At 55.6% G+C, this 26,163-nt stretch overlaps 1 protein-coding gene across 1 annotated transcript; it reads right to left on the minus strand.

The window, feature by feature from the left end:
• Positions 1-697: 697 nt before the first annotated feature.
• Positions 698-25,516, minus strand: SSC5D (scavenger receptor cysteine rich family member with 5 domains). Its single transcript, XM_060083701.1, has 14 exons — positions 25,060-25,516; positions 24,593-24,619; positions 23,962-24,270; positions 23,121-23,240; positions 22,819-22,932; positions 22,176-22,484; positions 20,199-20,516; positions 19,791-19,967; positions 16,652-16,969; positions 14,135-14,707; positions 13,738-14,052; positions 13,412-13,579; positions 6,134-6,289; positions 698-2,829 (listed from the first exon to the last, which is right to left on the minus strand). The coding sequence occupies exons 1-14, from the start codon at positions 25,514-25,516 to the stop codon at positions 899-901; spliced, it is 5,292 nt and encodes a 1,763-aa protein (XP_059939684.1). The 3' UTR covers positions 698-898.
• Positions 25,517-26,163: the final 647 nt, after the last annotated feature.

The following is a 26,163-nucleotide window of genomic DNA, read 5'->3' on the forward strand; positions in this document are numbered from 1 at the left end:
GTTCACCCTCCCCCTGCTGAGCTGTGGTAAGGTACCCTCTTCAGTGCGTGTTCATGAAGGTAAAATGACATCATGCACGCAATGCCCTCAAAACAGAGCCTGACCCATAGGAGGTGCCCAGTGAACACTAGTTATTATTATCATGCACTCGTCATTCAAAAAATATTAACGGAGGGTGCACTCAGTGTCAGGCTCTGTTCTAGGAGCTGGGCATACATCTGTGAACAAGACAAAGATTTCTGCCCTCGTGGGGCTTCATCATGGCCGTTATCACTGCCATCACGATTATCACCATCATGATCATCACTGCCATCATCACCCTGATCATCTTCATCACCATCATCTCCATTATCATCTCCATCATCACCATTATCATCATCACCATCATTACAATAGTCATCACCATGATCTTCATGACCATCATCATCACCATCATCATCACATCGTCTCCATCACTGGTACCATCATTAGCATGATGATCACCATCATCACCACCATTATCATCACCATCACAATCATTATCATCACTTTCATCATTATCATCACATTACCATCAGGATAGGCATCACCATGATCTTCATGACCATCATCACCATCATGGTCACCTTCATCATCACCACCATTATCATCACAATCATCACTTTCATCCTCACTATCACTATCGCCATTCTCATCTTCACCATCATAATCACCATCATACTCATCACGACTATCACCATCGTCCTCACCAGCCTCACCACCTCACATGGTGCCTGTTGTATTCACAAACAGATCAATCTTGTGATTCCACCTCCTCTAGTCCCCCAGAAACATCATTCACATTTTGTTTTTAATTAGGTACTTTGGTTTTCCTATTGTGGTTTGGGAGTGCCTTAAGTCCCTCAGACCACAGATAAGGTCACACATCTCCCCGCAGAGGCCTCTCTTCCTCCTCTGGGGTAGTAGTGGTTGGTGCAGGTGTGCTGGGGGGCCAGGCCACGTCTGCCAGTCTCTTTACAACCTCACCCAGCTGCCCCAGACCCTGGGCAGCCTCCACCAGCTGGGTCAACCCCAGTCCCAGGGCTTGGCGCTCCTGCTGGTCCCGCTCCAGGGCCTGTGTCAGCCTCTGTAGCTGGCTACCCACATCCCTGACAGCAGCCACCAGCTCTACCAGGGCAGGCGGATCACAAGCCATGACCCTTACAGGTGGCACTGGGGCTTCACATGGGCCAAGGGGGCCTGGGCTCTGACCAGGAGTTGGCCCTAGGGTGAGGTGGTCAGGGGGAGGTTGATCCAAGGGGGGGGCCATAGGGGACAGGTGGAGGTCAGGGGCCACAGTGGGGTCAGAGGCTGAGTGTGGAGTCTGGGTAGGTGGAGAGGTTACTTTGGGGCTCTGGCTTGTGGGTGGTTTGAAGTTCTCAGTGGACAGTGTGCCTATGCTGGGGGCTGGAGAGGGCCTGCAGGGGCTGGACTCTGTTGCTGGAGAGGGCTCCAGGCTCCACATCTGGGATGTGGAGGGGTGTGGGGCCCCCGTGAAGGTCAACTGGGGGTGTGGGCTGGGCTTGACTGTTGGTGGTGAAGAGGGAAAGGGAAGTTCTGTTCCCAAGGAAGTTAGAAGGGACTTGGCAGTGACCATAGGGGTTGAGGTGGGGTGAGGAGTCATGGTGGGGTAAGCAGTGGTGGTGAGGTGAGGGGTGGTGATGGGTTGAGCACTGGTGATGGGAGGAGGGGCTGTGGTGGGTTGCGGGGTCGTGGTGGGGTGAGGGGTTGTGGTTGGGTAAGGGGTCGTGATGGGTTGAGCACTGGTGATGGGAGGACGGGTTGTGGTGGGTCGCGGGGTCGTGGTGGGGTGAGGGGTTGTGGTTGGGTAAGGGGTTGTGATGGGTTGAGCACTGGTGATGGGAGGAGGGGCTGTGGTGGGGTGAGGGGTTGAGGTAGAGTGAGGGGTGGGGGTGGGGTAAGGGGTGGCAGTGGGGTGAGAGGTCATGGTGGGATAAGGGGCTGTGGTGGGCTGAGAGGTCATGGTGGAGTAAGGGGTCGTGGTGGGTTGAGGGGTTGTGGTGGGTTGAGGGGCTGTGGTTGGGTAAGTGGTTGTGATGGGTTGAGCAGTGGTGATGGGAGGAGGGGTCGTGGTGGGGTGAGGGGTGGAGGTAGAGTGAGGGGTGGGGGTGGGGTAAGGGGTGGCAGTGGGGTGAGAGGTCATGGTAGGATAAGGGGGTGTGGTGGGGTGAGAGGTCGTGGTGGGGTGAGAGGTCTTGGAGTGAGGGGTCGTGGTGGGGTAAAGGGTGGTAGTGGGGTGAGAGGTCGTGGTAGGGTGAGAGGTCATGGTGGAGTGAGAGATGGTAGTGGGGTGAGGACTTGTGGAAGGGTCTGGGAAACTAGAAGGTTCTGGAGTTGTGTTGGGGTATGGAGATGTGTCCCAGACTGAGGTTGTGTCAGACTCTGGTGTCAGCTCTGAGGTAGGGGAAAGGCGGGTCACCACCGCCGGTGCAGAGGGGTCAGAGGTCAGTTCTTTGGGCATGGTGGGTGGTGGAGTGGGTGAAAGCCCAGGGGTCAGCGCTGGAAACACGGTGGCATCAGGGGTGGACAAGGTAAGCCCAGGGGTTGTCAAGGTATGGTGAGAGTTCATCCAGGAGGCCGGGTCTGGGCTGGGCGGCAAAGTGGCGGGAGGGTCAGAGGTCACCTCCGGTGTTGAAGCTGCTGTGGGGATGAGCTGCGGCGCTGAGTCAGAGGTCAGGACAGGGCCTGGGGGCCCTGACGAGGCGGAGGGAGCTGGGGAAGTGGTGGGAGGCTTAGTCCTGGCCGCTGTGGGCCGCAGACGTCGCTCGGGCCACGGTTTCCTCAGTGAACCTGTTGGAGGAAAGACGGCCGGCGGAGGTCAGTCTGCTCCGCCCACCCTGCGGCATGGTCCGCCTTCTAGGGGTGGGCCGACCAATGGGAAGGCAGAAAGCTTCGTGACGTTATGGGTCGCCGGCAGACTTCATCCGCCCTAGTGCCCCACCTCCAGGCCTCCTCGAATGTCTCCTGGCGCCACCTGGCGTCCTCCCCTCTGGGAGATGCGGAGATGGGCGGGCAGTGGGGAGGCGGGATGTGGAGGGGTACCTGGGATGCAAGAGGGGGCGGAAGGGCCGAGATGGGATAAAGGGAGATAAAGAGGGGGAGGGGAGTGGGAGACGGTGCATAGCATGAGGGGGAATCTGAAGGGTAATCTCAGTAATCAAGACAAATCTCTTTACTCCATATTTTTAAACAATCAAAATTAATGCAAAAGATCTACAATGAACAAAAAGTCAAAATTTTGATCCAAGACAGGATCCAACCTACCTCACTGGAATCCCCCCTAAAATTGGCTCTGTCAGATCCTGGTGAGGTAGGTCAGATCCTGACTTTAGTTAAAATTTTATTTAGCTCATCGTGGATTGTTTTTGCATTCATTTGTTTTTTAACCTATGGTATTAAGATCTTATTTATCTTCATTACTAAGTGTTTGGAATGCCCCAAATTTTAGGCCCGAGTAAAATGAGAACGCTTACCCTCTTCCAGGCCCTGCTTCCAGGTAAATGTGAATTTTAAGCTCTTTTTACAGATGAGAGAAATAAGGCCAAGAGGAGTAACTTGCCCGAGATCACAGTTTGAAAGTTTCAGGGACAAGATCTGAACCCAAGTCCTTTACATACAGAGTCTAGGCCATCAAGTATCACTTTCTCAGTCATGGAAATGTTCTGTGCTGTCCAGTATGGTAGCCACTGGTCACCTGTGGCTTCTGAGCACTTGAAATGTAGCTAGTTCAACTAAGGAATAAATGTTTCCTTTTTCAATTATTTTTTTTTTTTTACCTTTGAATGGATTTCTTTTTTTAAATTGAAGTATAGTTGATGTACAATGTTGTGTTAGTTTCAGGTGTACAGCAGAGTGATTCAGATATATATATATGTACACACACATATATATATATTCTGTTTCAGACTCTTTTCCCTTAGAGATTATTACAAAATATTGAGTATACTTCCATGTGCTATACAGTAGGTCCTTCCTTTTTCACATTTTTTTTTTCTTTTTTTTTTTTTGCGGTATGCGGGCCTCTCACTGTTGTGGCCTCTCCCGTTGCGGAGCACAGGCTCCGGACGCGCAGGCTCAGCGGCCATGGCTCACGGGCCCAGCCGCTCCGCGGCATATGGGATCCTCCCAAACCGGGGCACGAACCCGTATCCCCTGCATCGGCAGGCGGACTCTTAACCACTGCGCCACCAGGGAGGCCCCTTTTTCACATTTTTGATTCACTTAAATTTAAATAGCCACCTGTGTCAGTAGCTACCATATTGAACAGCACAGCTCAACAGAATTCCACTTTTATGCAGCGTCTTTGAGGTGCATCGTGTCCCCCTGAAGGGTCAAAGGAGCAGTTGAGTAAAGGGCTTGGCCTCCAGCCAGGCTGCCTGGATTTAAACCCCGGCTCCATTACTTCCTAGCTGGGTAATCATGGGCAAGTTACTTAACTGCCTTGAATCTCAGTTTCCTCCCCATTTGTAAACCATGGATGAGTCACATACCTCCCTTGTAGAGTAATCATGAGGATTCAGAGAGATCGTGTGTGGGCAGAGCACTTACACAATGCCTAGCACATAAGCATTCTTATGACTGTTTATACTGCCATAGTCATTGATGTCTGTGCCTCAACTTCTCTTATCTGTGAAATGGGAACAATTATAGCACTTACATCATTCATGTAGGGCTCATGTGGCTGCTACGAGGATTAACACATATAAATATGTTAAAGAGTAATACATATAAAGTGCATAAAATAGTGCCTGACACATGGTATATTGCTTGATGAATGTTAACTGTTCCTAGTTATTATTTCAAGGATCTCAGCTTAGTTCGATAGCACTAGGACTCAGTAACCTAGAGTGGTATTGATTTTTAATTTTTCAGACCCAAGGTGCAGAGAGCTAAGCTACTCATACCCCACTGTATGTTGTCATTAATAGTCCCTGCAATGCCTTCTCTTGTTTTATCTTACTTTTTCTCCTCTTTAACCCCAATCTCCATCCCCTCGTCCTCTCCCATAGGTACCTCCACTCTAATGTGTTTCACGTATGGCCTTAAACATATGTGTGATCTTAAACAATACAGAATGCATAGATGTGTTCAGGTTAATATATAAGTGTATGTGTATTTTTGTTTGTGCTTTTAGTTTCTGAAAATAATATTCTGCTGGAAATCTCATTCTGTTTGACCTTCCCCTCAGTATTATGTTTTTCATACCTATCCATGTTGCTGTGGATATAGCTCGTCATTGCTATTGCATAGAATTCCATCATGTGTAACCATTGCATTTCTCTTCTTTGTTACCCTACTGTTGGGACACTTAACTTGCCTCCAATTCCCTAATACATCCTCACACATATTCCCTTATAAGCCTGTGCAAGAATTCCTCTGGAATATAGATCTAGGAGCAGGATTGCTGGGTGATAATGTATAATCATATTTAATTTCACTAAACACCACTAGGTTGTGTTTATCGAATTGCTACAGCCAGTGGGGATGCCTGTCTCCCCACACCCTCACCTACACTTGGTATTATCTACCTTTCAAACTTTTTTCCATGCTCGTCATTGTTTTATTTATTTTTTATTTTTTTTGTTTTAATTTGAATTTTCTGATTCATGATGAATGTGAGCACTTCTAGATATACTCGTTGGGCATTTGGGCTTCCTCTTCTTCAAATCACCTGTTTGTATCTTTTGCCCATTCTCTTATAGGATTTCCTATCATTTTCTTATTTGTCAGAGTGACTTACATGGTATAGGTTAGGGTTTCTCACCCTTGGCACTGTTGACATCTGGGGCTGGATGATTCTTTGCTGTGGGGGATACCTTGCGCACCGGAGGATGTGTAACAACATCCCTGGCCTCTACCCACCAGGTGCCAGTAGCCTCCCTGCTCCCAGTCATGACAACCCAAAATGTCTTCAGATGTTGCCAGTTGCCCCCAGTGGAAGACCACTGGTATAGATAATAACCCCTTGTCTCAAGATATATTTCTGCCTGGTCTTTCTAGGGTGAGAGTTGGGTCACCATGGGGAAATCTGGAGTCCACCTCTCATCCCACCACACAAACACCCCGGCCCCCCCGCCCCAGCCACACGTCTCACCTGTATCTCCACGGACCCTTGGAGCTAGAGAGGGACGGCCTGGGCTCCTGATGGTGCCAGGGGGTCCAGGTATGCCTGCGGTGGGGGTCCCCTTGGCTGGGACCTCTCCTGAAGGTGTGGCCCACGTCCAGGAAGGCTCATAACCATCCTCGCCACCTTGAGAGATATGGAGAGAACTGAGTAATAACAGTGTTGTGAAGATTTCTTTCCAAGATGCTGGGTTTTAGGAGGACTCCATTAAGAACACAATTGAAGCTGTCTTCCTGTTAAAATGTCAGCCCTTGGGGCTTCCCTGGTGGTGCAGTGGTTGAGAATCTGCCTGCTAATGCAGGGGACACAGGTTCGAGCACTGGCCTGGGAGGATCCCACAGGCTGCGGAGCAACTAGGCCCGTGAGCCACAACTACTGAGCCTGCGCGTCTGGAGCCTGTGCTCCGCAACAAGAGAGGCCGCGATAGTGAGAGGCCTGCGTACCGCGATGAAGAGTGGCCCCCGCTTGCCACCACTAGAGAAAGCCCTCGCACAGAAAAGAAGACCCAACACAGCAAAAAAAAAAAAAAAAAAAAAGTCAGCCCACCAAGTGCAGGCATACTCCCTGGGTCCGTGTGTACTCAAAATGTGCTCTAAGATATGGCCACATTCTCATTCATGGTCCGTTAGTGTGTGATCGATTCGATTTTTTAATTAAAATATACATCGAAAAAAAGGAAGCAGCATTGCAGAGTTACAGCCCTTGCGAGGCCCAATCACATCCCTTCCCTTTGTCAGAGAAGCCTTTAGTTAACAGTTCCCAAGCATGCCTTTACACCTTAGCTATACAGGTGGGACTCCCTAATGCTATATTGTTGCCACATGTGTTAGCTTCCTACAACTAGAAAGACTGCACGTACACATATATACAGCAAACACCTTCTCACAGCCTGCTTTTTGGCTGCGTTCCTTCCTAGCTGGCTGAGCAAGTCACTTCACTTCTCCACGACTCTGTTTCCTCACCTGTAAGATGGGTATCGTGATGGCACCTACTCCATGGGGTCGCAGGGCTGGCAAGTGATAAGCTGTCCTTTCAGTTAAATGCATGTAACTCTAGTTCCTTCTTTTTTTTAACCCTGTAATATTCTATCGTATGAACGCACAACTGCCGATTTATCTATGCCCCTGTGGACGGGCGGTTCGGTTGTGGCCAATGTTTTGCTGCAGTGGATTCTTCAGGAGTGAGAATTGCTCAACGCCTAATTGTGGGACTGCCATGCGGAAGGCATCTCTCTAGATGTTGTCAGACTGCCCGCCTTTATCCCTCATCCTTGCCGCTGAGAGACATTTTACATTTTTGGCAATCTCATGGGGAGCTGGTGGGCAAAGAAGCTGCAGTTTCGCTACAGATGACCAAACTGAAGCCCAGAGAGGGCAAGGAATTTTCCTAAGGTCTCACAACTAAGGAGCAGCACTGGGTTTCAGACCCAGCAGGTCTATCTGCTTCTGAATGAGGACCTCTTCCCTCTGGGGGTAGACCTCCTGGGTCTCACCTCACTCCTTCCCTGGTGAGCTTTTATTTAGAATTTGATTCCAAGGCCACTCCCTGCTTCCCCTTGAGGAGGTTACACCCTGCTCTATGCTTCCTGGGTTCTTCAGAGCTAATTCCATCATAGGCTTCTTCCCAGTCTCCGTGGCTGGAGTGGTTATGAGTGTGAATTCTGCAGTTTGAATCCAAGCTCTGCCCTTTGCTGTCCTGACCTCTCTGGACCTCAGTTTCCCTACCTATACAATGGGGATAACGATAGTACTCATCTCATAATGTTCCACTGGAGGAGGTGAGTTAAACCATGGTATGCACTTTGGGGAACCACTTTGCACTGGTGGTCCAGTGGTTAGGACTCCACACTTTCATTGCTGGGGGCCCGGGTCCGATCCCTGGTCGGGGAACTAAGATCCCACATGCCACACGATGCGGCCAAAAAAGACAAACAACCATGGGATGCACTTAGATGGTGCCTGGCACACGGAGATTATTCAATGAACATTAGCTATTATTGATGCTCTATTACCATGCAACCTCTAAATGTAATCTGGCATTTAATCTTGGATGCCCTCCCCTCTGCGCAGCCATGACATACAGCGATATCCCGAGTCCACGAGTCATGCCACCTCCCCACTGGGTGTGGAAACTCCATTAGACATGGCTGTCCATCTGCATAGCCTCATCCATTCTCGCAGCTGCAAATTCCCTCCTCCCAGGCGCTCCTTGGAGCTCCAGGATTGCATATCTCGTGTCTCCACTTGGGTGTGTCAAACGCATCACTAATGGAGCTCTTAATATTCCCACTCTGGATCCTGTGCGCCCACCCCGCAGCGTTCCCTGGTCCAGTAAAAGGCGGGTCCCCATTCCCTACCTCCCTCTCTCTCCTCAACCCTCGCACCCAACGCATCACTCAAACCCACCAGCTCAACCCCCGGAATGTAGCTTGAACACCTGCACTTCTCTCAGTCTCCACTGCCACCCTGGTTGAGGCCACCGTCGTGTCTGCATGGACCTTCTGGTCTCCCTGCATGCACTCTTACACCTACATCCACCCCCCTGCGGCATCCTGAGCGACTGCTTTGAAAATACTAGTGGGGGACTTCCCTGGCGGTCCAGTGGTTAGGACTTTGCACTTCCACTGCAGGGGGCACGGGTTTGATCCCTGGTCGGAGAACAAAGATCCCACATGCCGCAAGGCGCGCCCCCCCAACCCCCCAAAAAAGAAAGAAAATACATGTGATCACGTCCTCCATAACTTAAAGTGCTTAAAACGCCAAGGCTTCCTGCACATGGAATAAAACCCAGACACTGGCCTCATCCCCGATCACTCTCCCCCTGCCTGGCTCACTCCACTCCCGCCAGGCCAGCATTCTTGCCGGTCTCCCAAGGTCCCACCACAGGGCCTTTGCACATGCTGCTCCCTCTGTCTGGAAGGCTCCTTTAGCTCCCTCCAGGCTCCCCATCACAGCAGATGTCTTTACAGTGGACCACAGACCTCACCTCCTGCCATCATCCCCATCAACCACCTCACTTCCGCCCCATTGACCTTGCTGCTGTTTCTTGAACCAGCTAAGCACACCCCCACCTCAGGGGCTTTGCACGTGCTGTCCGCTCTCTACAGAACACTCTCCAACCAGATATTTGCATGGCTTCCCCCCTCTCCTTCTTGAGGCTGTCACTTAAATGGCACTTTCTTAGTAAGTCATCTCTTGATCATCCTATTTTAAATTACAACACTTAGCCCTCCCTTCCCCCTCCCTTGCTGTGATCATCACTGCTATGTTCCCAGGGGTTAGTACTCATGCCTGCCACACAGCAAACATTTCAGACATGAATTAATGTCTGCGTCTCCAAATTCTATCATCCAGGAAGCCTCAAGAAATTTTGCTTCAGTGAAATAGACAGTGAGAATTCAACCTTCATAAGCTTCCAGCTTCAGCTCCTGTACACTGTCTCTAGACTTACACAGTGGTCTCTCACTGGTTCATCCATTCATTCATTCAACAAGTACGTAAAAAGTCTCTACTAAGTCTCTACAACACAGATCCCGTGGTAGACAGCATAACGCTCCCCAAAGATGTCCAAGCCCTAATCCCCAGAACCTGTGAATATGTTACCTTTTCTAGCAAAAGGGACTCTGCAGATATGATTATGGGTCCAGAACTGGAAATGAAGTGATTATCCTATGTTAATCCGAGCGGACCCAATCTAATCACACAAATCCTTAAAATGAGAGAATCTATCCCGGCTGTAGTGACAAAGATGTAAAGACAGGGCTTCCCTGGTGGCGTAGTGGTTGAGAGTCCGCCTGCCGATGCAGGGGACATGGGTTCGTGCCCTGGTCCGGGAAGATCCCACATGCCGCGGAGCGGCTAGGCCCGTGAGCCGTGGCCACTGAGCCTGCGCGTCTGGAGCCTGTGCTCCGCAACGGGAGAGGCCACAATGGTGAGAGGCCCGCGTACCACAAAAACAAACAAACAAAAAAAGATGTAAAGACAAAAGAAGGACCAGAGAGATAGATGCAGCACTGCTGGCTTTGAAAATGGAGGAAGGGGCCATGCGCTAAGGAACGGAGGGGCCTCTAGAAGCTAGAAAAGGCACGGGAACGATCCTCCCCAGAGCCTCCGAAGGAACACAGCCCTGCTGACACTTTGATTCTAGCCAGTGATACCCATGTGGGACTTCTGACCTCCAGACCTGCAAAATAATAAACTTGTGTTGTCTAAGCCCCTAATGTGTGGTGGTGTTATGGCAACAGCAGAAACTGACATAGCCAAACACAAGACAGCTAAAAGCCTAGCAGAGACGACGCGCTCTCAACAGGCAATGCAATCTCTCAACTCCAGCCTCTGCTTCTCTGTGAATCCCCTTCCTCCTGGTGTCTGCTGGGGGAAATGACACCATCTCTTCTGCGAGGTCTTTCCCAATTGCTCTACTAGAAATAATCACTCCGTCCCTGGGATCCTGCAGCTGTTGCTCATGTACGGTAAATAACTTTTAACAACCAATGTTTTGCGGTTTTAAATGATTTCACACACATTTTGCTCATTGGATTGGGACCTGAGGTCACCCAGCTCGTTGTTCTAATCCCAGCGCAGGTACAGCTGGAACCCAGCGAGCTGTACTACAGAATTCACTCTTGAAATGACTTCAGTTATTCCAGAATCTTTTCCAATCCAGCGAGCAAACCGTGCGCGAAATCGTTTAAAATGGATCTCAATAATGGCTCCTGAGTTAAAGTTTAATTTCTCTGAGCCTCATTTTTCCCCCACCTGAAACACAGGGGCAACACCAGGACCTATGTCACCCAGCTGGAATCATGCGTGCCTGGCACAGTGAGTTCTCCTTGACTCTTTCCAGGGACCTTGGAGCTCCGGTTTTCGTTTTTTCCGGAGGAAGAAACTGAGGTTCAAAGAAGCAGTCATTTTTCTCAAGGCCACCTTGCTAACGAGGATAGGAATTCCTGTCTGTGGTTTCCCCTCTCCCCACGCCACCCCGCACCTCCCTCCAAGTCTTCCCATTACTAAGGTTATACACGTGACTCCTGAGATTTCCATCACGTAATTCCTAGTTCTGTATTTATTTGTGCCTCGCACCCAGCATGACTTATCCGCCACGAGGGGGCGCTACGGGATAAGGGAGGTGGCGCCGGGCTGCAGAGAACAAAGGCTCAGAAATCCTGGCCACACTGCACCGAGGAGCATCACCTCTGGAAACTGAGCCCTAACTCACAGCTCGGGTGCCCCCACCCCAAATCCCCGTACCTCCAATGCCTGCTCCGCGCCCCCCTCCCCTCTCCGCCGGCACTAGACCAGACCGAGGCAGACGCCATGCTGTGGGATCACCGCTCTCTTCACCCGCTTTTATTGCCGCGGCGTGGGCCAGCCGGCCAATCAGGAGGCGCACCGCGCCTGTGACGTCACACGGCGCGGGGCGATTGAAGTCTGCCCTGCCCGCCCCTCCATCCGAGGCCACGCCCCTCTCACAACGGGCCCTCGGAGTGCGCATGCGTGTTGAGCTTGTGAAAAAGGCGGGAAAAGGCGCGAGGGGCGGGGTCCTGCGGAGAGGGAGCAGAAGCGGCGACACCTGGGGGGAGCGAGCGGCCGTCGCGGGGGGGGGGGGGGGGACGGGGTCGGACGAGCTGGGGGAAGAAGCCGCCACGCGGGAAATGGTAGGATGGAGAGTCAGCGAGAAGGATGAGGAGACGGAGAAAAAGCTGAGGGGAGAACCGACCCTGGGCTGGGGGGAGGTTGAGTGGGAAACGGAGCGGAGGGCGCGGCGTTGAGAGTGAAAGAAAAAGGAAGACTCAGAGGGGAAAGAAAGAGAAACTGGCCGTGAAAAACAGGGAGAAACAGGGGTGACGGGGTGTGGACTTGGAGAAAAAATTAGAAAGATGGTGAGAGAGGCTGATGAGGCATAGAGACGAGGAGGGGCAGAGAAAGAGAAAGAAAAAAGAGACACGGAGCTGAAAAGATAAACCGACCGTGAAAAATAGTGAGAAACAGAGACGATGAGCGTGAGAAACTGAAAATGTAAATAAAAAGAGGAGGACACAGGAGAAGAGATGAAGAGAAAGTGGCCATGAAGCACAGTGAGACATAGATACGGGGTGGGGGTGGGGGAGTGAGAAATGGAAAATGAAAGAAAAAAGAGCCAGACGCAGAGGGAGAAAGATAAAGAGAAGTTGTCTGTGGGGAAATAAAGAGAGAAATAGAAATGATGGGAGTATGAACTTGATAAGGAAAGAAAAAAAATTAGAAAGGGGATGAGAAAGAAATGGGCGGTGGAAAAAAAAAGTGAGATGAGGAGGGTGAGAAATTGAAAGGGAAAAGAGAGAGGGAAAAATAAATAAATAAAAGTTTTAAAATAAAATAAAAAAATAAAATAAATTCCTTTGGGACTTCCCTGGCGGGTCTGGTGGTTAAGACTCTGTGCTTCCACTGCAGGGGGCACGGGTTCATCCCTAGTCAGGGAACTGAGATTGCGTGTGCCACGCGGGCGAGGCCAAAGAGAGAGAGAGAGAGAGAATGTAAGAGGAACAGAGGGTGATCAAGAGAGACCCTGAGCACGGATGGGACAGAGATCTCTCTCTCTCTCTCTCTCTCTCTCTCTCTCTCACACACACACACACACACACGGAGGAAGGTAGAGAAATGGGGGGGTCAAGGCCCCTGGCAGCAGAGATGGAAGGAGGGAAGCAGGCGACAGCAAGACAGAGGCGGACAGAGCTGAGGGGCTGGAGGCTGCTCCCACTGGCCAGAGGAAGGGGGTCAGGCTGAGGACAGAACCCTCGACCTGGATGTCCCCACCCCACCTCTGAGCCACAGCCCGACCCTGACCAGAGCGTGAGCTGGGACAACAGGTTTGAGGGGCTGGGGTGGGGAGACAACGTGGTGACAGGGTGGGCCTGGGCTGTGAGGTCTGGGGGGAGTTCCATCGAGGCTCTGGATCGAGGGGCACGGGCTCCCAAGGCCCCGGTTGCTTTGCAGGAGGACTGCGGGCCGGGGCTTTGCTGAGCCTGGTCGGATTCTCCGCGAATCACGCCGCAGTGGGTGGGGATGGGGTCTCCTTTAGGCTCTGGAGGACAGTGCTACTGCCGAGTCCAAGAAGGGAATGTTCTTAGGGTCTCTGGAGCCGAGGAAAACCTGTCTGGGGTCTCTGAGACCCAGGCCAGCTCATTTAGGAGGATCTTTCTGGAAGCCCGGCAGGGAAATGCACAGAGGTTTATGGAGGGCCCCTCCCCACCCCGGCCATGCCCCTCACCTGTGCTTGGAAGGCGCCTCGTCGCTGGGGAGGGGGCCCCTGGGCTCCCAGCGGTGCCCCAGGAGAGAGTGTGTGCAGGCACCGCTGGAGCGGTGGTCCCCTTGGCCAGGTCCTCTCCTGAGGTGGGGTCCCAGGTCCAGGGGGGATAGTCTTCCTCATCTGCATAGCCTTGGGAGAAATTGGGGAAGGGGACAGCCCCGACCCGTCTCAGAGGTCCTTGCTGTTGCTCCGAAGTCCCCTTCCCGAATCTCCTGGAGTGACTCTGGGTCCCCACCCCCATGCCACCCTGACTCCTTGGCCACTGACCCCCCGCCCCCCCACCGTACCAGTGCAGGTGAGCCCCACGTCCTCCTCGTGGTCGCAGTTGTGCTGTCCCCAGGCCCTAGCGGGGCAGTCGCTCAGCGATGCCTCACTTCCCTTGCAGCCCACGTCATCCAGCCAGATGGGCCCGGTGCCAGGGCCATAGTGGGTTTTGCCCACTCGGGGCCGAACCCTTCCGCAGCCCAGCTCCCAGCAGGCCACCATGCCATCCCGCAGGTCCCAGCTGTCATCACACACTGTCCCCCAGCGTCCAGCGTGCCACACCTCCAGCCGCCCGGCACACCGGTTGGGCCCATCAGCCAGACGAACCCGGAACAGGCCTGCTGGTAGACAGCCCAGATCAGGAGGGGTCAGCAGGGGTTAGGAGGGGTCAGCCTCACCCTCCACGTTCCTTCCTCTCACCTGATGCCCCAGTGGGGGAGGGGGCTGGGTCTTTGGAGGACTCTGGAGTACCTACTCCTGGGATCTCGGCCGATGGCTCCATGGTGGCCTCAGAGGTCAGTTCTCGGGGGCCCTGGGTGGTCGGTGTTGCCAGGGTCTTAGAGGTCCGTTCCCGGGGGGCCTGGGGAGTCCGCCTGTCGGTGGCGTGTGAGGTCAGCCTGTGAGGGGCCTCCGTGGTCAGCCTGGTGGTAAACTCAGAGGTCGGTCCTCGGGAGGCCTCAGTGGTTGGAGTGGTGGTGGTCAGTGAGGTCAGTTCTGGGGGACTCTGGGTGCCCGTGGCCCTGGAGTGCTTAGTGGTTGGTATCACGGGGGGCTGAGTGGTCGGTCTCTTTGCGATTTTGGTCACCCACTTCTTCGTGCTTTTGGGTATCTTCCCTGGGGCCTTGGTGGTGGTTTTCTCAGGAACGCCAGGGGTCCGCCTCGTAGAGGGCTTGGTGGCCAGCTCCCCCGGGAGCCAGGCATCCGGGTCTCTACCCAGGCCAGGGATCCAGCTCCAACTGAAGGGGTCTGAGATGGAGTCCAGGCCGGGGGGCCCTGGCAGACAGGAGGGGAGGACAGGGGAGACAGCAGACACCGTGACTGTCCGACCAGGCCCCTCCTCCTCTCTCATCTCCCGCTACAGACAACCACCAAGTTCCCATGCATTCATTCACATCACAGATGTTTACAAAGCATCTCCTCCGAGCCAGGCCCTGTGCCAGACCTGGGGCATACGGTGGCCAGCCACAGCCGGCACCATCCCACCTCTGGGCACTTACAATCATGATGTGACTGCCCCCCTTCACCCCCTCACACTGACCCATCCTCTCCATCTGCCCAGCCACTGCCTGGCTTCCTGTACCCTCTGACTGGTCTTCCCCCACACCCCGTGCCCAGCTCTCACCGCCCCACCCGGGTGGTACCAGGCCACTGCCCAGCTCAAAACCCTTCTGTGGCTCCCGTGGCCCTCAGGAGGGGAGGGAAAGGGGAAAGTGCCTTAGCTTCAGGCAGAATGGTTGACTCCATCCTCCCAGCTGCCACAGCTGACCTTACATCTTTCTGATCAGCACAGGGAAGGGTTACTGATGCAGGACAAGGGTTAATCTTGTCCAAAGAAAGGTTCGGCCCTTTGCCCCTGGCTGCCGGGGGGAAGCTCCAAGCCCTTTCAACGCCCTGCCTGGTAAGAGTGTGTTGTTTCCCTGTGGGGCCAGAGCCACCCAGATCATCTCTGCTAACACTGTGACTTATGGGCCACCAGTGGGCCACCAGCCACATCTCATGACTGAGCTCCTATAAACACTTTGATGCCAAGGCTGGGAGATCGTCCCTGGTTGGCAATACTTCACGTGCGTTGTCATGCGTCGTTGCTGGGAGAATTAAGTGAGGAAGCTCCACCAGGGTCTCTCCTGGACCCAGCCCCACGTGCCTCTTCCCTCAACTGACTTTTTAAATTTTTGGCTGCGTTGGGTCTTCGTTGCTGTGCTTGGGCTTTCTCTAGTTGCAGCAAACAGGGGCTACTCTTCGTTGCAGTGCGCGGGCTTCTTATCGCGGTGGCTTCTCTTCTGGCGGAGCACGGGCTGTAGGCGTGAGGGCTTCAGTAGTTGTGGAGCGCGGGCTTAGCTGCTCCACAGCATGTGGGATCTTCCCGGACCAGGGATTGAACCCGTGTCCCCTGCATTGGCAGGCGGATTCCTAACCACTGTGCCACCAGGTAAGTCCTAATATGGACCATTTAAAAAGTCTTTATTGAATGTTACAACATTGCTTCTGTTTTATGTTTTGGTTTTTTGGCTGTGAGGCATGTGGGATCTTAGCTCCACAACCAGGGATTGAACCTACACCCTCTGCGATGGAAGGCGAAGTCTTAACCACTGGACTGCGAGACAGCTTTTCTGATTGTTGTGAATCCTTCTAGAAAACTTCGGAACCCGAGGGTGGTCTTGGGGACCTCCCAAATGACAATGTGTCACACGGGTTTGCAGCGATTTGTCAGGGTGTCTCTTTCTCACAGTGAACTGTAAGCCTCTCAAAGGCCAGGGTCGCGTTCGTTGCATTCTGAGGACCCAATACCTAGCTCAGCGTCTGGCGCTGGATAAATAACAGCCAGTGAATGAACACGGGCCAAGCCTGAGTCTACTTCAACTGGCCCTCCCGTCACACGGGCTTCTTGCCGTCTCCCGGTGCCCCATGCCTGCTTCCTTTCCTCTTCCTTTTCAGCTTCCCTCTAGGTGGGAGACTTCCTTGATTCTTGGTGGGAGGAAGAGGAGGAAGAATCCCAACTGTGCTGCTTAGTTGCTGTGTAACCTCTCTGTGCCTCAGCGTCTTCATCAGTAAAATGGGCATAACATCCACCAATTTGGACGTTTCATGATGTGTGAATATGGTCATGGGCGGGGGCTTAGGAGGTGGGCGCTCAATCGATGTTAGTGCCAATGTTAGTTCCCGTTCCCTCCTCCAGGAAGCCCTCCCGGAGCCAGCGAATGGCCAGGGCCTCCTTACCAGTGCAGGTAACTCCAATGTCCTCGTTGTGAGCACAGTTGTGCTTCCCCCAGGGAGCGGCAGGGCAGTCAGCGAGGGAAGCCTCGGTCCCCACACACCTCACGTCGTCCAGCCAGATGGGGCCGGCGCCCCAGCCGAAGCGGCCAGCAGCAGGGTCTGGCTGCCGAGGTCCACCGCAGCCCAGCTCCCGGCAGACCACAGCCGAGTCCCGCAGGTCCCAGCTGTCGTCACACACGGTCCCCCAGCGCCCACCGTGCCACACCTCCAGCCGGCCTGAGCACCTGCTGGGTCCGGCCACCAGGCGCAGCTGGGGGGACCCTGGGGTGGGAGAGACGCAAAGAATTAGAATCAGACCTTCCTCCACCTTCGCTTCATCTTTCTTCCATTCATCCACCCTTCCTTCCCAGCAGCAAGTGTTTATCCAGGCCTGTGCTGTGCCATCGTCTGCATCAGGCACAGGAATAATGAGTCAGGGATAGGGAATTCCCTGGCGGTCCAGTGGTTAGAACTCCGTGCTTTCACTGCCAAGGCCCAGGTTCAATCCCTGGTTGGGGAACTAAGAACCCACAAGCCTCGCGGCACGCCAAAAAAAAAAAAAAAAAGTCAGGGATAAAGCGTGGTTCCTTGGAAAGCTCAACTCAGAATTGCCATATGATCCAGAAATCCCACTCGTAGGGATATACCCAAAATAAGGTGAAAATGGGCATTCAGTCAGATACCTGTATGCAAACATTCACAGCAGCATTATTCACAATAGCAATAATGTGGGAACAACCCGAGTGTCCCTCAATGGACGAATGGATAAGCAAAACGTTGTCCATCCATACGATGGAACACTATTCAGCCGTTAAAAAGAAAGAAATTCTGACACACACCACAAAGTGGATGAACTGGGAGAACATTACGCCCTGTGAAATAAGCCAGACACAAAAGGTCAAATACTATACGATTCCATCTAGACACAGTGCCTGGTTGGCAAGTTCACAGAGACAGAAAATCAAATGGTGTGTGCCAGGGGCTGGGGAGATGGGGGGAGGGTAGTGAGTGTTTAATGGGTCTGGGGTATGTGATTGGGATGGTGAAAACATTCTGGAGATGGTGGTGGTGATGGCTGCACAACATTATGAGTGTGTTTTTCACGACTAAACTATATGCTTTAAAATGGTTAAAATGGGACCTCCCTGGCAGTCCAGTAGTTAGGACTCTGCGCTTCCACTGCAGGGGGCGCAGATTTGATCCCTGGTCGGGGAAGTAAGATCCGCGTGCCGTGTGGCACAGCCAGAAAAACAAAAAGTTGTTAAAATGGTCAATTTTATGTTGTGTATATTTTACCATAATTTTTAAAAAATAAAGCAAGTGGGCTGTGGAACAACTTGCCTTCATTTGAGTCCTGGCTTTCCAACTTTTTAGCTGCGCGGCCTCATTAGTAACGTGGAAACCAGACGGTACCTACCCTGCCAGTGGCGGGTAGTTTTACCTGATGAAGGGGCTCGGAACAGCACTGGTCGTGTAAGCCAGTGAGAGCTGAGTCTATGGCAGTTGTTATCATTATTATTATCATTATTCAGAAAAAGGGGAAGCAGGCCTCCGCTAATAGTGACCAAGTTCCCACTTTTTCAGCCTTTGGCAACCTTGAGGAGGTGGCTGTATTAATCATGGCTTTTTATTTGCGGTACCTGATGCTTTGACATCTCGGGGCCTTGCTGACACTGGGGGGATTGCTGATTCCCAGAGACAGGAAACCACTGGAGCGTGCCCTTCACATGAAACCAACCCACCCAGAGCCCTCACCCCCCACCTCGTGTCAGGCTCACACTCTCTGGCCACCATCCACCTGCCCCATCTCCCCAGGGCATGTACCCGACAAGGGGCAGCCCCTACGCTCCAGAACCCGCAGAAATGATGCGAACCAGCCCATCCGGAGTCATCTCGCCCTGCCTCGTCCATTCCTCCCCATGAAGCCAGACTCCAGGCTTTGCCCACCGTCGCCCCTCGCTCCCTCTGCCTCCTGCTGGACCCTGGTGCTTCCCACGTGGCCCTGCGTCGTGTGTGGGCTGTGCCCCCTCCTCTTGGGAATTGTGAGAAACCAACTATCTCTGCAGTGACAGTGGTCTCACCTGTTGGCAGCACCACACAGCATGTGGGACCATAGTTCCCCAACCAGGGATCAACCTGTGCCCCCTGCAGTGGAAGCACAGTCTTAACCACTGGACCGCCAGGGAAGTCCCTAAAGCCTGTATTTTATTTTATTTTATATATTTTTTTATTTTATTTTATTTTTTTGCAGTACGTGGGCCTCTCACTGTTGTGGCCTCTCCCGTTGCGGAGCACAGGCTCCGGACGCGCAGGCTCAGCGGCCATGGCTCACGGGCCCAGCCGCTCCGCGGCACGTGGGATCTTCCCGGACCGGGGCACGAACCCGTGTCCCCTGCATCGGCAGGCGGACTCTCAACCACTGTGCCACCAGGGAAGCCCCCATAGCCTGTATTTTAAAACAACATCACTGACTAGTTCTTTCGATATTTGTGAGAAGGAGGCGGCCTTGTGAGTTTCAAGACAGCCAGAGCAGAGCATTAAACCAAGCAGGGGCCTCTGAGCGTGGGCTCCGTGCCCTCCCCTCCACCCTTCCCTTTCCCCGAGACAGTCTGAGCAGTGAAGGAGAGCACCTGGGGGCTGTGGGGAGTGGCGGAGGGGCAGGAAACAGAAGCTAAACCCCTACTCAGCGACAAAAAAGAACAAAATAATGCTGTCTGCAGCAACATGGATGGACCTAGAGATCGTCATACTGAGTGAAATAAGTCAGACACAGAAAGACAAATATCAGATGATATCACTTATATGTGGAATCTAAAAGAAGGGGGTATAAATGAACTTATTTACAAAACAGAAGTAGAGTCACGGATAGAGAAAACAAACGTACGGTTACCAGGGGATAAGGAAGGGAGGGATAACTTGGGAGATTGGGATGGACGTATACACACGACTGTATATAAAAGAGGTGATAAGGACCTACTGTCTAGCACAGGCAACTCTACTCAATACTCTGCAATGGCCTACCTGGGAAAAGAATCTTAAAAAAAAGCAGCAGCAGCAGCAGCTAAGCCCCACATTTGGGGTGGGGGGAGCAGGAGGGACTCACCAGCTTCTGGCCCAGGCTCCTGAGGGGCAGCAGGGGAAGCGGGTGGAGGTGAAATGCCTGCTATCCGCGGGGCCTGGCTCACCGTGGGGGCCGGGGGCCTGGATGCAGCCTCCCTGGGCCTGGAGCTGTTGCTGCCCACCGCGGGGGCCGTGGGAGGGACATATCCCAGAGGCATACCTGGGGCGTGAGAGGGGAGGTGAGCACCCGCCACTGCTGGGCTACAGGCAGTTCCCCACACCTGCCATCCCAGGACCCCTGATGGAGAATGAGGTTTCACGATAAGCAAGACATGGGGCAGGTGGGCAGTCTGGACGGAGGGAGTGCGGGGCCCTGGGGTACACCTCAGGAAAACACACAAGACCCCCCAGTTCTCACCCCTCCCTGGCCTCTCCCCCAGGGCCCCCTCACCGTCACACACGGCCCCAGCGTCCTCCCGGTGATGACAGTCATGCTGGCCCCAGGGCCGCGCCGGGCAGAAGCGCAAGGCCGTCTCGTTTCCCCGACAGCGAAGATCGTCCAGGAGGATGGGTCCAGCCCCCTCCCCGAAGAAGGCGCCTCCAGGGGCAGCCAGCGCGCCCCCGCAGCCCAGCTCGCGGCAGGCCACAGCAGCGTCCCGTAGGTCCCAGGCATCGTCACACACGGACCCCCAGCGCCCGCTGTGCCACACCTCCAGGCGGCCCGCGCACCCGTGGGGGCCGTCTGCCAGACGCAGCCTGGGGGCCGGGCCTGGACGTGGGGAGAGGGAGAACAGAGAGACGGGAAACTGTGATGGATGAGCAGGTACTGAGGTACGCATGCAGGTGACCAGGATGGATGTGCAGGTACAGGCCACGTGCTCAGGTGACTAGGATGGGTGAGCGGATACAAGCCTCATGCTCAGGTGACTAGGATGGGTGAGCAGGTATAAGCCACCTGCTCAGGTGACCAGGATGGGTGAGCAAGTACAGGCTATGTGTGGCGTCCCGCTTCACGCCCAAGATGGGGCTGGAAAGCAGCCATTCCATCTTCAGTTTGCAAGTGAGGAAAAGACTCTTGAGCTGAGAAGTCGCTCCCCAAGAGTCCAACTGTGGTCTATCCACTGCCCCCCATGTTCCTGCCTCCCCAGGGACGAGCCCTGGGGATGCCGGCCCTGATGCCCTCCACCCACCTCCCCAAGCAGGTCCCCACTCCCCAGCTGCCTTCTCCAGCCTGTAAAGCAAGGTTTCTCAGCCTTAGCGCCCCTGACACGGGGGTCAGGTCATTCTCTGCTGTGAGGGGCAGTCCTGTGCACAGTAGGATGTCCAGCAGCATCCCTGGGCTCCACCCCCCAGATGCCGGCAGCACCCCCAGTGCCCCACAGTCATGACAACCAGAAATGTCTCCATGTCATCCAGGGAGTGGGGTTGAGAACCACTAGTCTAGATGTTAACCTCTTGTTGGTTTGGGGGTACATTTCTATTGGGTCTTTGTGGGGTGAGAGTTGGGTCACCTCTGGGGAGTGTGGAGTCCATCTCTGTAGCCTGCAGTCGGTGTCTAGAGAAAAGGACAGGCCAGAGAGGGTGAGATACTCCTGCCTGCATCACCCAGCTGTGAGTGACGCGCTCCCTCACGGGGCTTCCCTAAGGAGCAGAGATGTTGGTAAGACACCAAGCCCCCGGGCCCCTCAATGGGGGGTTCACTTCCTCTCCCCAACAACTTCTTCTCCCGCTGGAGACTCAACTCAGCTCCTGGGAACTGGGCTTCAGAGGCCCCATTTCTGCCCCCACGTGCTTCCCACGGAGGCGCCACCGTCACTGCCTCTGGTCCACCAATCTGTGCCCTGACCTGTGTCCCCTTGGGCTCCATCCCCACCACACCCTACACGCTAGATACCCAGATCCATCTGTGCAGCGGGACAGACACAGCGGTCAAGTTAAGTTCCGGGTCATCTGCTTTACATCTCTGAGCCTCTGTCCTGCATCCATGAAGGGTGGTGCGAGGACATCCACCCAGGAGGCCAGGCAGGTCGGGGGGAGGCCCAGAGCCGGCTCCCAGCTTCCTCTGTAGCTCCCTCTCCTCTTTCCCATCCACCAACTGAAACATTTCCCGCCCCCTGTGCGGGCAGGCGGGCAGGCGGGCAGAGGCTCCTCTAGTGTGTGCAGCCCGTGAACTCTCCCATCCCGCACCTGTGGGCCACCCCCGCCCTGTGCCCGCTGCGTCCTAAAAGTCAGGAGAGCAAGAGCTGGATCTGTGCCCGGTGTGGATGGGGCTTAATGAGTAAGAAGGAAGGAGAGAGAGAGAGAGAAGGAAAGGAAAGAGGGAGGGAGGGGGAGGGAAGGGGATTGGAGAGCTCCTTAAACTTGTGACCTCAGCGAGTGGGGAGGGGGCGTGGCCCTGGGGGAGGGGTCTGGGGAGGCGGGCACGTACCGGTGCAGACCAGTCCTGCGTCCTCGCTGTGGTCACAGTTGCTCCGGCCCCAGGGGCTTCGGGGACAGTCCCGCAGGGCCTGCTCCCCGCCTCCGCACCCCACGTCGTCCATCCACACGGGCCCTGCGCCCGGGCCGAACCGGGCCCCGCCGGGGGCGGCCAGCGCGCCCCCGCAGCCTAGCTCGCGGCAGGCCACGGTGGCGTCCCGCAGGTCCCAGCCGTCGTCGCACACGGTGCCCCAGCGCCCGCCGTGCCACACCTCCAGGCGGCCCGCGCACCCGTGGGGGCCGGAGACCAGGCGCAGCCGCTCTGGCGGGTGGGCGGGGAGAGGGGCGTCAGGGGCCTCGTGCGAGGCAGCTGGGGATACGCGGATTCAAGCCGCGGGGTGGGGGGTGTCAGTGGCCTGAGACGGGCCTACCAGCCGGCTGCTAAGGGGAGAGCCAGGATCTGAGCAGGCCAAGGGCCTGGGTCCCGGGAGTGGACACCCGGGGCTCCGGACCGGGTGGGGAGCCTGGGCCTGACTGTGAATCCCGGGGGATGCAGTGCCCCCCCATACCTGGGGGGGGTCCCAGTTTGGTCCAGCGGGGCCTAGCGCCTCACCCCGTCCAGATTTGTTGCAGAGGGGAGGCCTGCGTGGACTTACCCTGGCGGGGGGCTCCCGCAGTCAGCAAAGGGGCCCTAGTGGACTTGGCGGGCTTGGGCGGCCGGGGGCTCTTCTTCCGGGAGCCGCTCTGGGGGGTCCCGGCTGGTCGGGGGGCTGGGTGAGGAGACAGCGGAGAGGGAGATCGGCAGCTGCCCCCCACTGGGCTGCAGGTCAGTCCCGAGAGTCCCCAGGGGTCTGAGGGGGGCCTTGGCGGGGGCCCTCGGGACTGTGGAGGAGACGGGCCTCCGTCCGCTCTCCCTCACAGCCGAAGCTGGAGACAGGGCACGTGTGGGGGGGCTCACCAGGCATCACCGGGGCCTCCTCAGAGCCGGGGCTCAGCTCCCCAGACAGCCCCGGCCAGGGGTCCCCATCCAGGACTGAAGGTGAGTCGTCCCAATCCCTGGAGTCCGACACACGCTGACCTTCGGGAGAGCAGCGTGTGGCTGGACCGCACTGGCTCTGTTTTCTCAGCCCCATCTCAGGCCCGCGGCCCTACCCCCTCCCCTCTTTGCAGGGCTGAGCTTTAGCCCACTCACGAGGAACACGCCCAAGCCAGAAAGGTTCCCTATCAACTTTTTTTTTTTTTTTGGTTCCCTATCAACTTGCCTTCGTCTTGATACGAAAACAGGAAGGATGCCTTTCGCTGACATAGAGGATTAATGGTCCATGAGGAATAATGATCATATTCTATCTAGATTCTAGATAGAATTCAGATTCAGATTCACTCAGATTCTGTCTCTAGCGTTGGCCCCTTTAGATCTTCCTGCACCCTTTGCGGTGGTGTACAGCACAGCCGCAAATTAATGGATCACTGCCCACCAGATCCATCCTGCCTGTATGAGCTCCCCACAGTAAACATCATAGTTGTACTTTACTGCTTTGTTGATTGGTCTCAAAGTTCCCTCTCAGTTGGGAAGATACTAGTCAATATCCCCGCCATGCAATCCCCAGATGCTATAAAGAGGGCAGGCCCTGAGTAAGGCAGGGCTGGGCCTTCCAACGTAGTGCTAAGTCCTGGCTTTGCAGGGGTGTCAGGGGTGGGGTGTCTGGACTTCTGGATTCTCAGAGTTACTGGGCTGAGGACTTGGGTCCCTGGATTGTCTCTGAAACAATGTCCCTTGGAGAGGGTCGAGGGCCCCTTACCTGCACAGACGACGCCTGCATCTTCCTCGTGGGAGCAGATGTGGGCCTTCCAGCCGCGGTGGGGGCAGAGGCCCAGTTGCTGCTCACTGCCCCGGCAGGCCAGCTCGCTCAGCCACACGGGCCCCGCGCCCTCCCCGAAGAAGGCGCCTCCAGGGGCGGCCAGCGCACCCCCGCAGCCCAGCTCACGGCAGGCCACGGCGGCGTCCCTCAGGTCCCAGCCATCGTCGCACACGGTGCCCCAGCGCCCGCCGTGCCACACCTCCAGGCGGCCCGCGCACCCGTGGGGGCCATCGGCCAGACGCAGCCGCTCTGCGGAGGACAGAGGAAAGGCTGTGATGTCCTGGAGACCCTGGGGCCAGGGGGAGGGTATGGGCTGGGGGCTGTCCTGCAGGGCATCACTAGAAGGCCAGTGTCCTGGCTGCTAACGGGGAGCCCAACTCCTGGGTACCCAGGGGAGCAGTGGTGCCCCGTAGGAAGCAGGAGGCCGTCACCCAGGTGGTCCTGGGGGAAGTGGTGCCCGAGGTCATAGGCGGATGGGGGTGACGAGGGTCCCTTTGGAATGTGAGGCCGGGCACGGGGTGGGCCTGCAGCTGAGCGAGGCCAGATGGAAGAAGTGTTTGGGGCCACTTACCAACAGCCTGGATCCCCAGCAGAGCCACTGGAAGGGAGGTGGGAGGGGTGTACAGAGTGAGGCCCCATGCCTCTGAACCAGAAACCCCGCCGCTGGGAGGCAGGACTCTGCGTCGAGGGCCTGGCGAGGTTCAGGTCCTTGAGGTGGGCGGGGCCCCAGATGCCTCAGGTCAGGGCAGGCGCCCAGGGGCCTGACTAAAGGTCAAATGATGGGTGACCCCCCACAGGATCAGGGCTGGTGGGGCGGGCGGGGGGGGTAGGAGGTAGGTCTCTGGGGCTCCTAAGAGGGTAGGACGGGGGTGCCAGAGGCTGGCTCCCTGGGGGATCAGGCAAGGGAGGGCCAGATGTCCTGTATCTCCCAAGCAACAGGGATGAGGCCCCGGAAGTCTGAGGCTCTCCAGTGGGTGAGCTCAGGAGTCAGAGGGTGGGGCCCAGGCCCCTGAGTCCCCGAGGAGAAGGGTCACTCACCGAGGAGGCAGGCCAAGACCCTCATGTTTGCAGAGTCGGGGCAGGGATGGGGTGAACGGGGAAAGAAGCAGGAGAGGGGAGGAGCTAGCGGCCACAGGAGGGAGGGAGGGAGGGAGGGAGGCTCCTGCCAGAGGCGCCCGGGACCCGGGGAGGAGCAGGCAGGGGCTGGACGCTCTGCCAGGAGGAAGAGAGGCTGCCGAGGAGGCAGCAGGGGATAGGAGGGGGGGTGGGGAGGGGGCTGGCCGGCGGCTGAGGCCTGGGGAGAAGGGCGGTGGCAGGCAGGAGGGAGGGTGTCCAACTGCAAACACCCACTTGGGAGCCGGCCTGGGGGCGGCAGGCTGCAGGGAAGCATCCAGGCAGGGGCGTACGTTGGGGGACAGGGGTGCACGGGTGGGGTGCCCACCCATCTGCCTCCTCTCTTGTCCAGCCAGGGAAGCGTGCTGGGACCAGAGGGCATCAAGGGCGGATTCACATCAGATGCCGGGGTTGGGGACCTGGCACAACTGGGGCTCCCGGTGCAGCAAGAGGGCTTGCAGCCAGACACCAGGAAGAACTTCCTGGATTGGGAAAAGAGACAGAGAAACTCCTCTCTCCATCCCCCACCCCGTGGATCTGCACGCAAAAGCCCCCAACCTCCTGTCTGAGGGAGCCGTGGTTGAACTTGCGTGTCTCCCGAGGAAATTGGGGTCAGGGGTTGGGGGACCAAGGGTCAAGGCTTGGGTGGGGGAGGGCGACTACACACACACACACACACACACACTCTCTCTCTCTCTCTCTCTCTGCACTAAGCAGCTGTGAGGCGGAAAAACTTCGGTAATGGGGAGCCTGAGTCAGAGGGCTGGCAGGGAGCAGGGCTGCCTTGAGCTCACTGCCTCCCCTGCCCCCAGTCCGGCACCCCCGCTGCCAATAATTAATGTCAGCCTCGGGGAAGGACGAGCCAGACGGAAGGGGGGCTTCGGAGACAGACTGGAAAAGGCATCAGAGAGAGGGAGACGGGAGCACAGCAGTTTCAGGCTTTATTAACAAACGGGTGTTAAAAACCAGATGGGTCTGTCTGCTCCTCTGGGCTCTCACCTTCCCGGGGAGGGGCTGGCCGGGAGGGCA

This window comes from Mesoplodon densirostris, chromosome 19, assembly GCF_025265405.1.
Source record: "Mesoplodon densirostris isolate mMesDen1 chromosome 19, mMesDen1 primary haplotype, whole genome shotgun sequence".
In the NCBI taxonomy this organism is placed as follows: domain Eukaryota; kingdom Metazoa; phylum Chordata; class Mammalia; order Artiodactyla; family Ziphiidae; genus Mesoplodon; species Mesoplodon densirostris.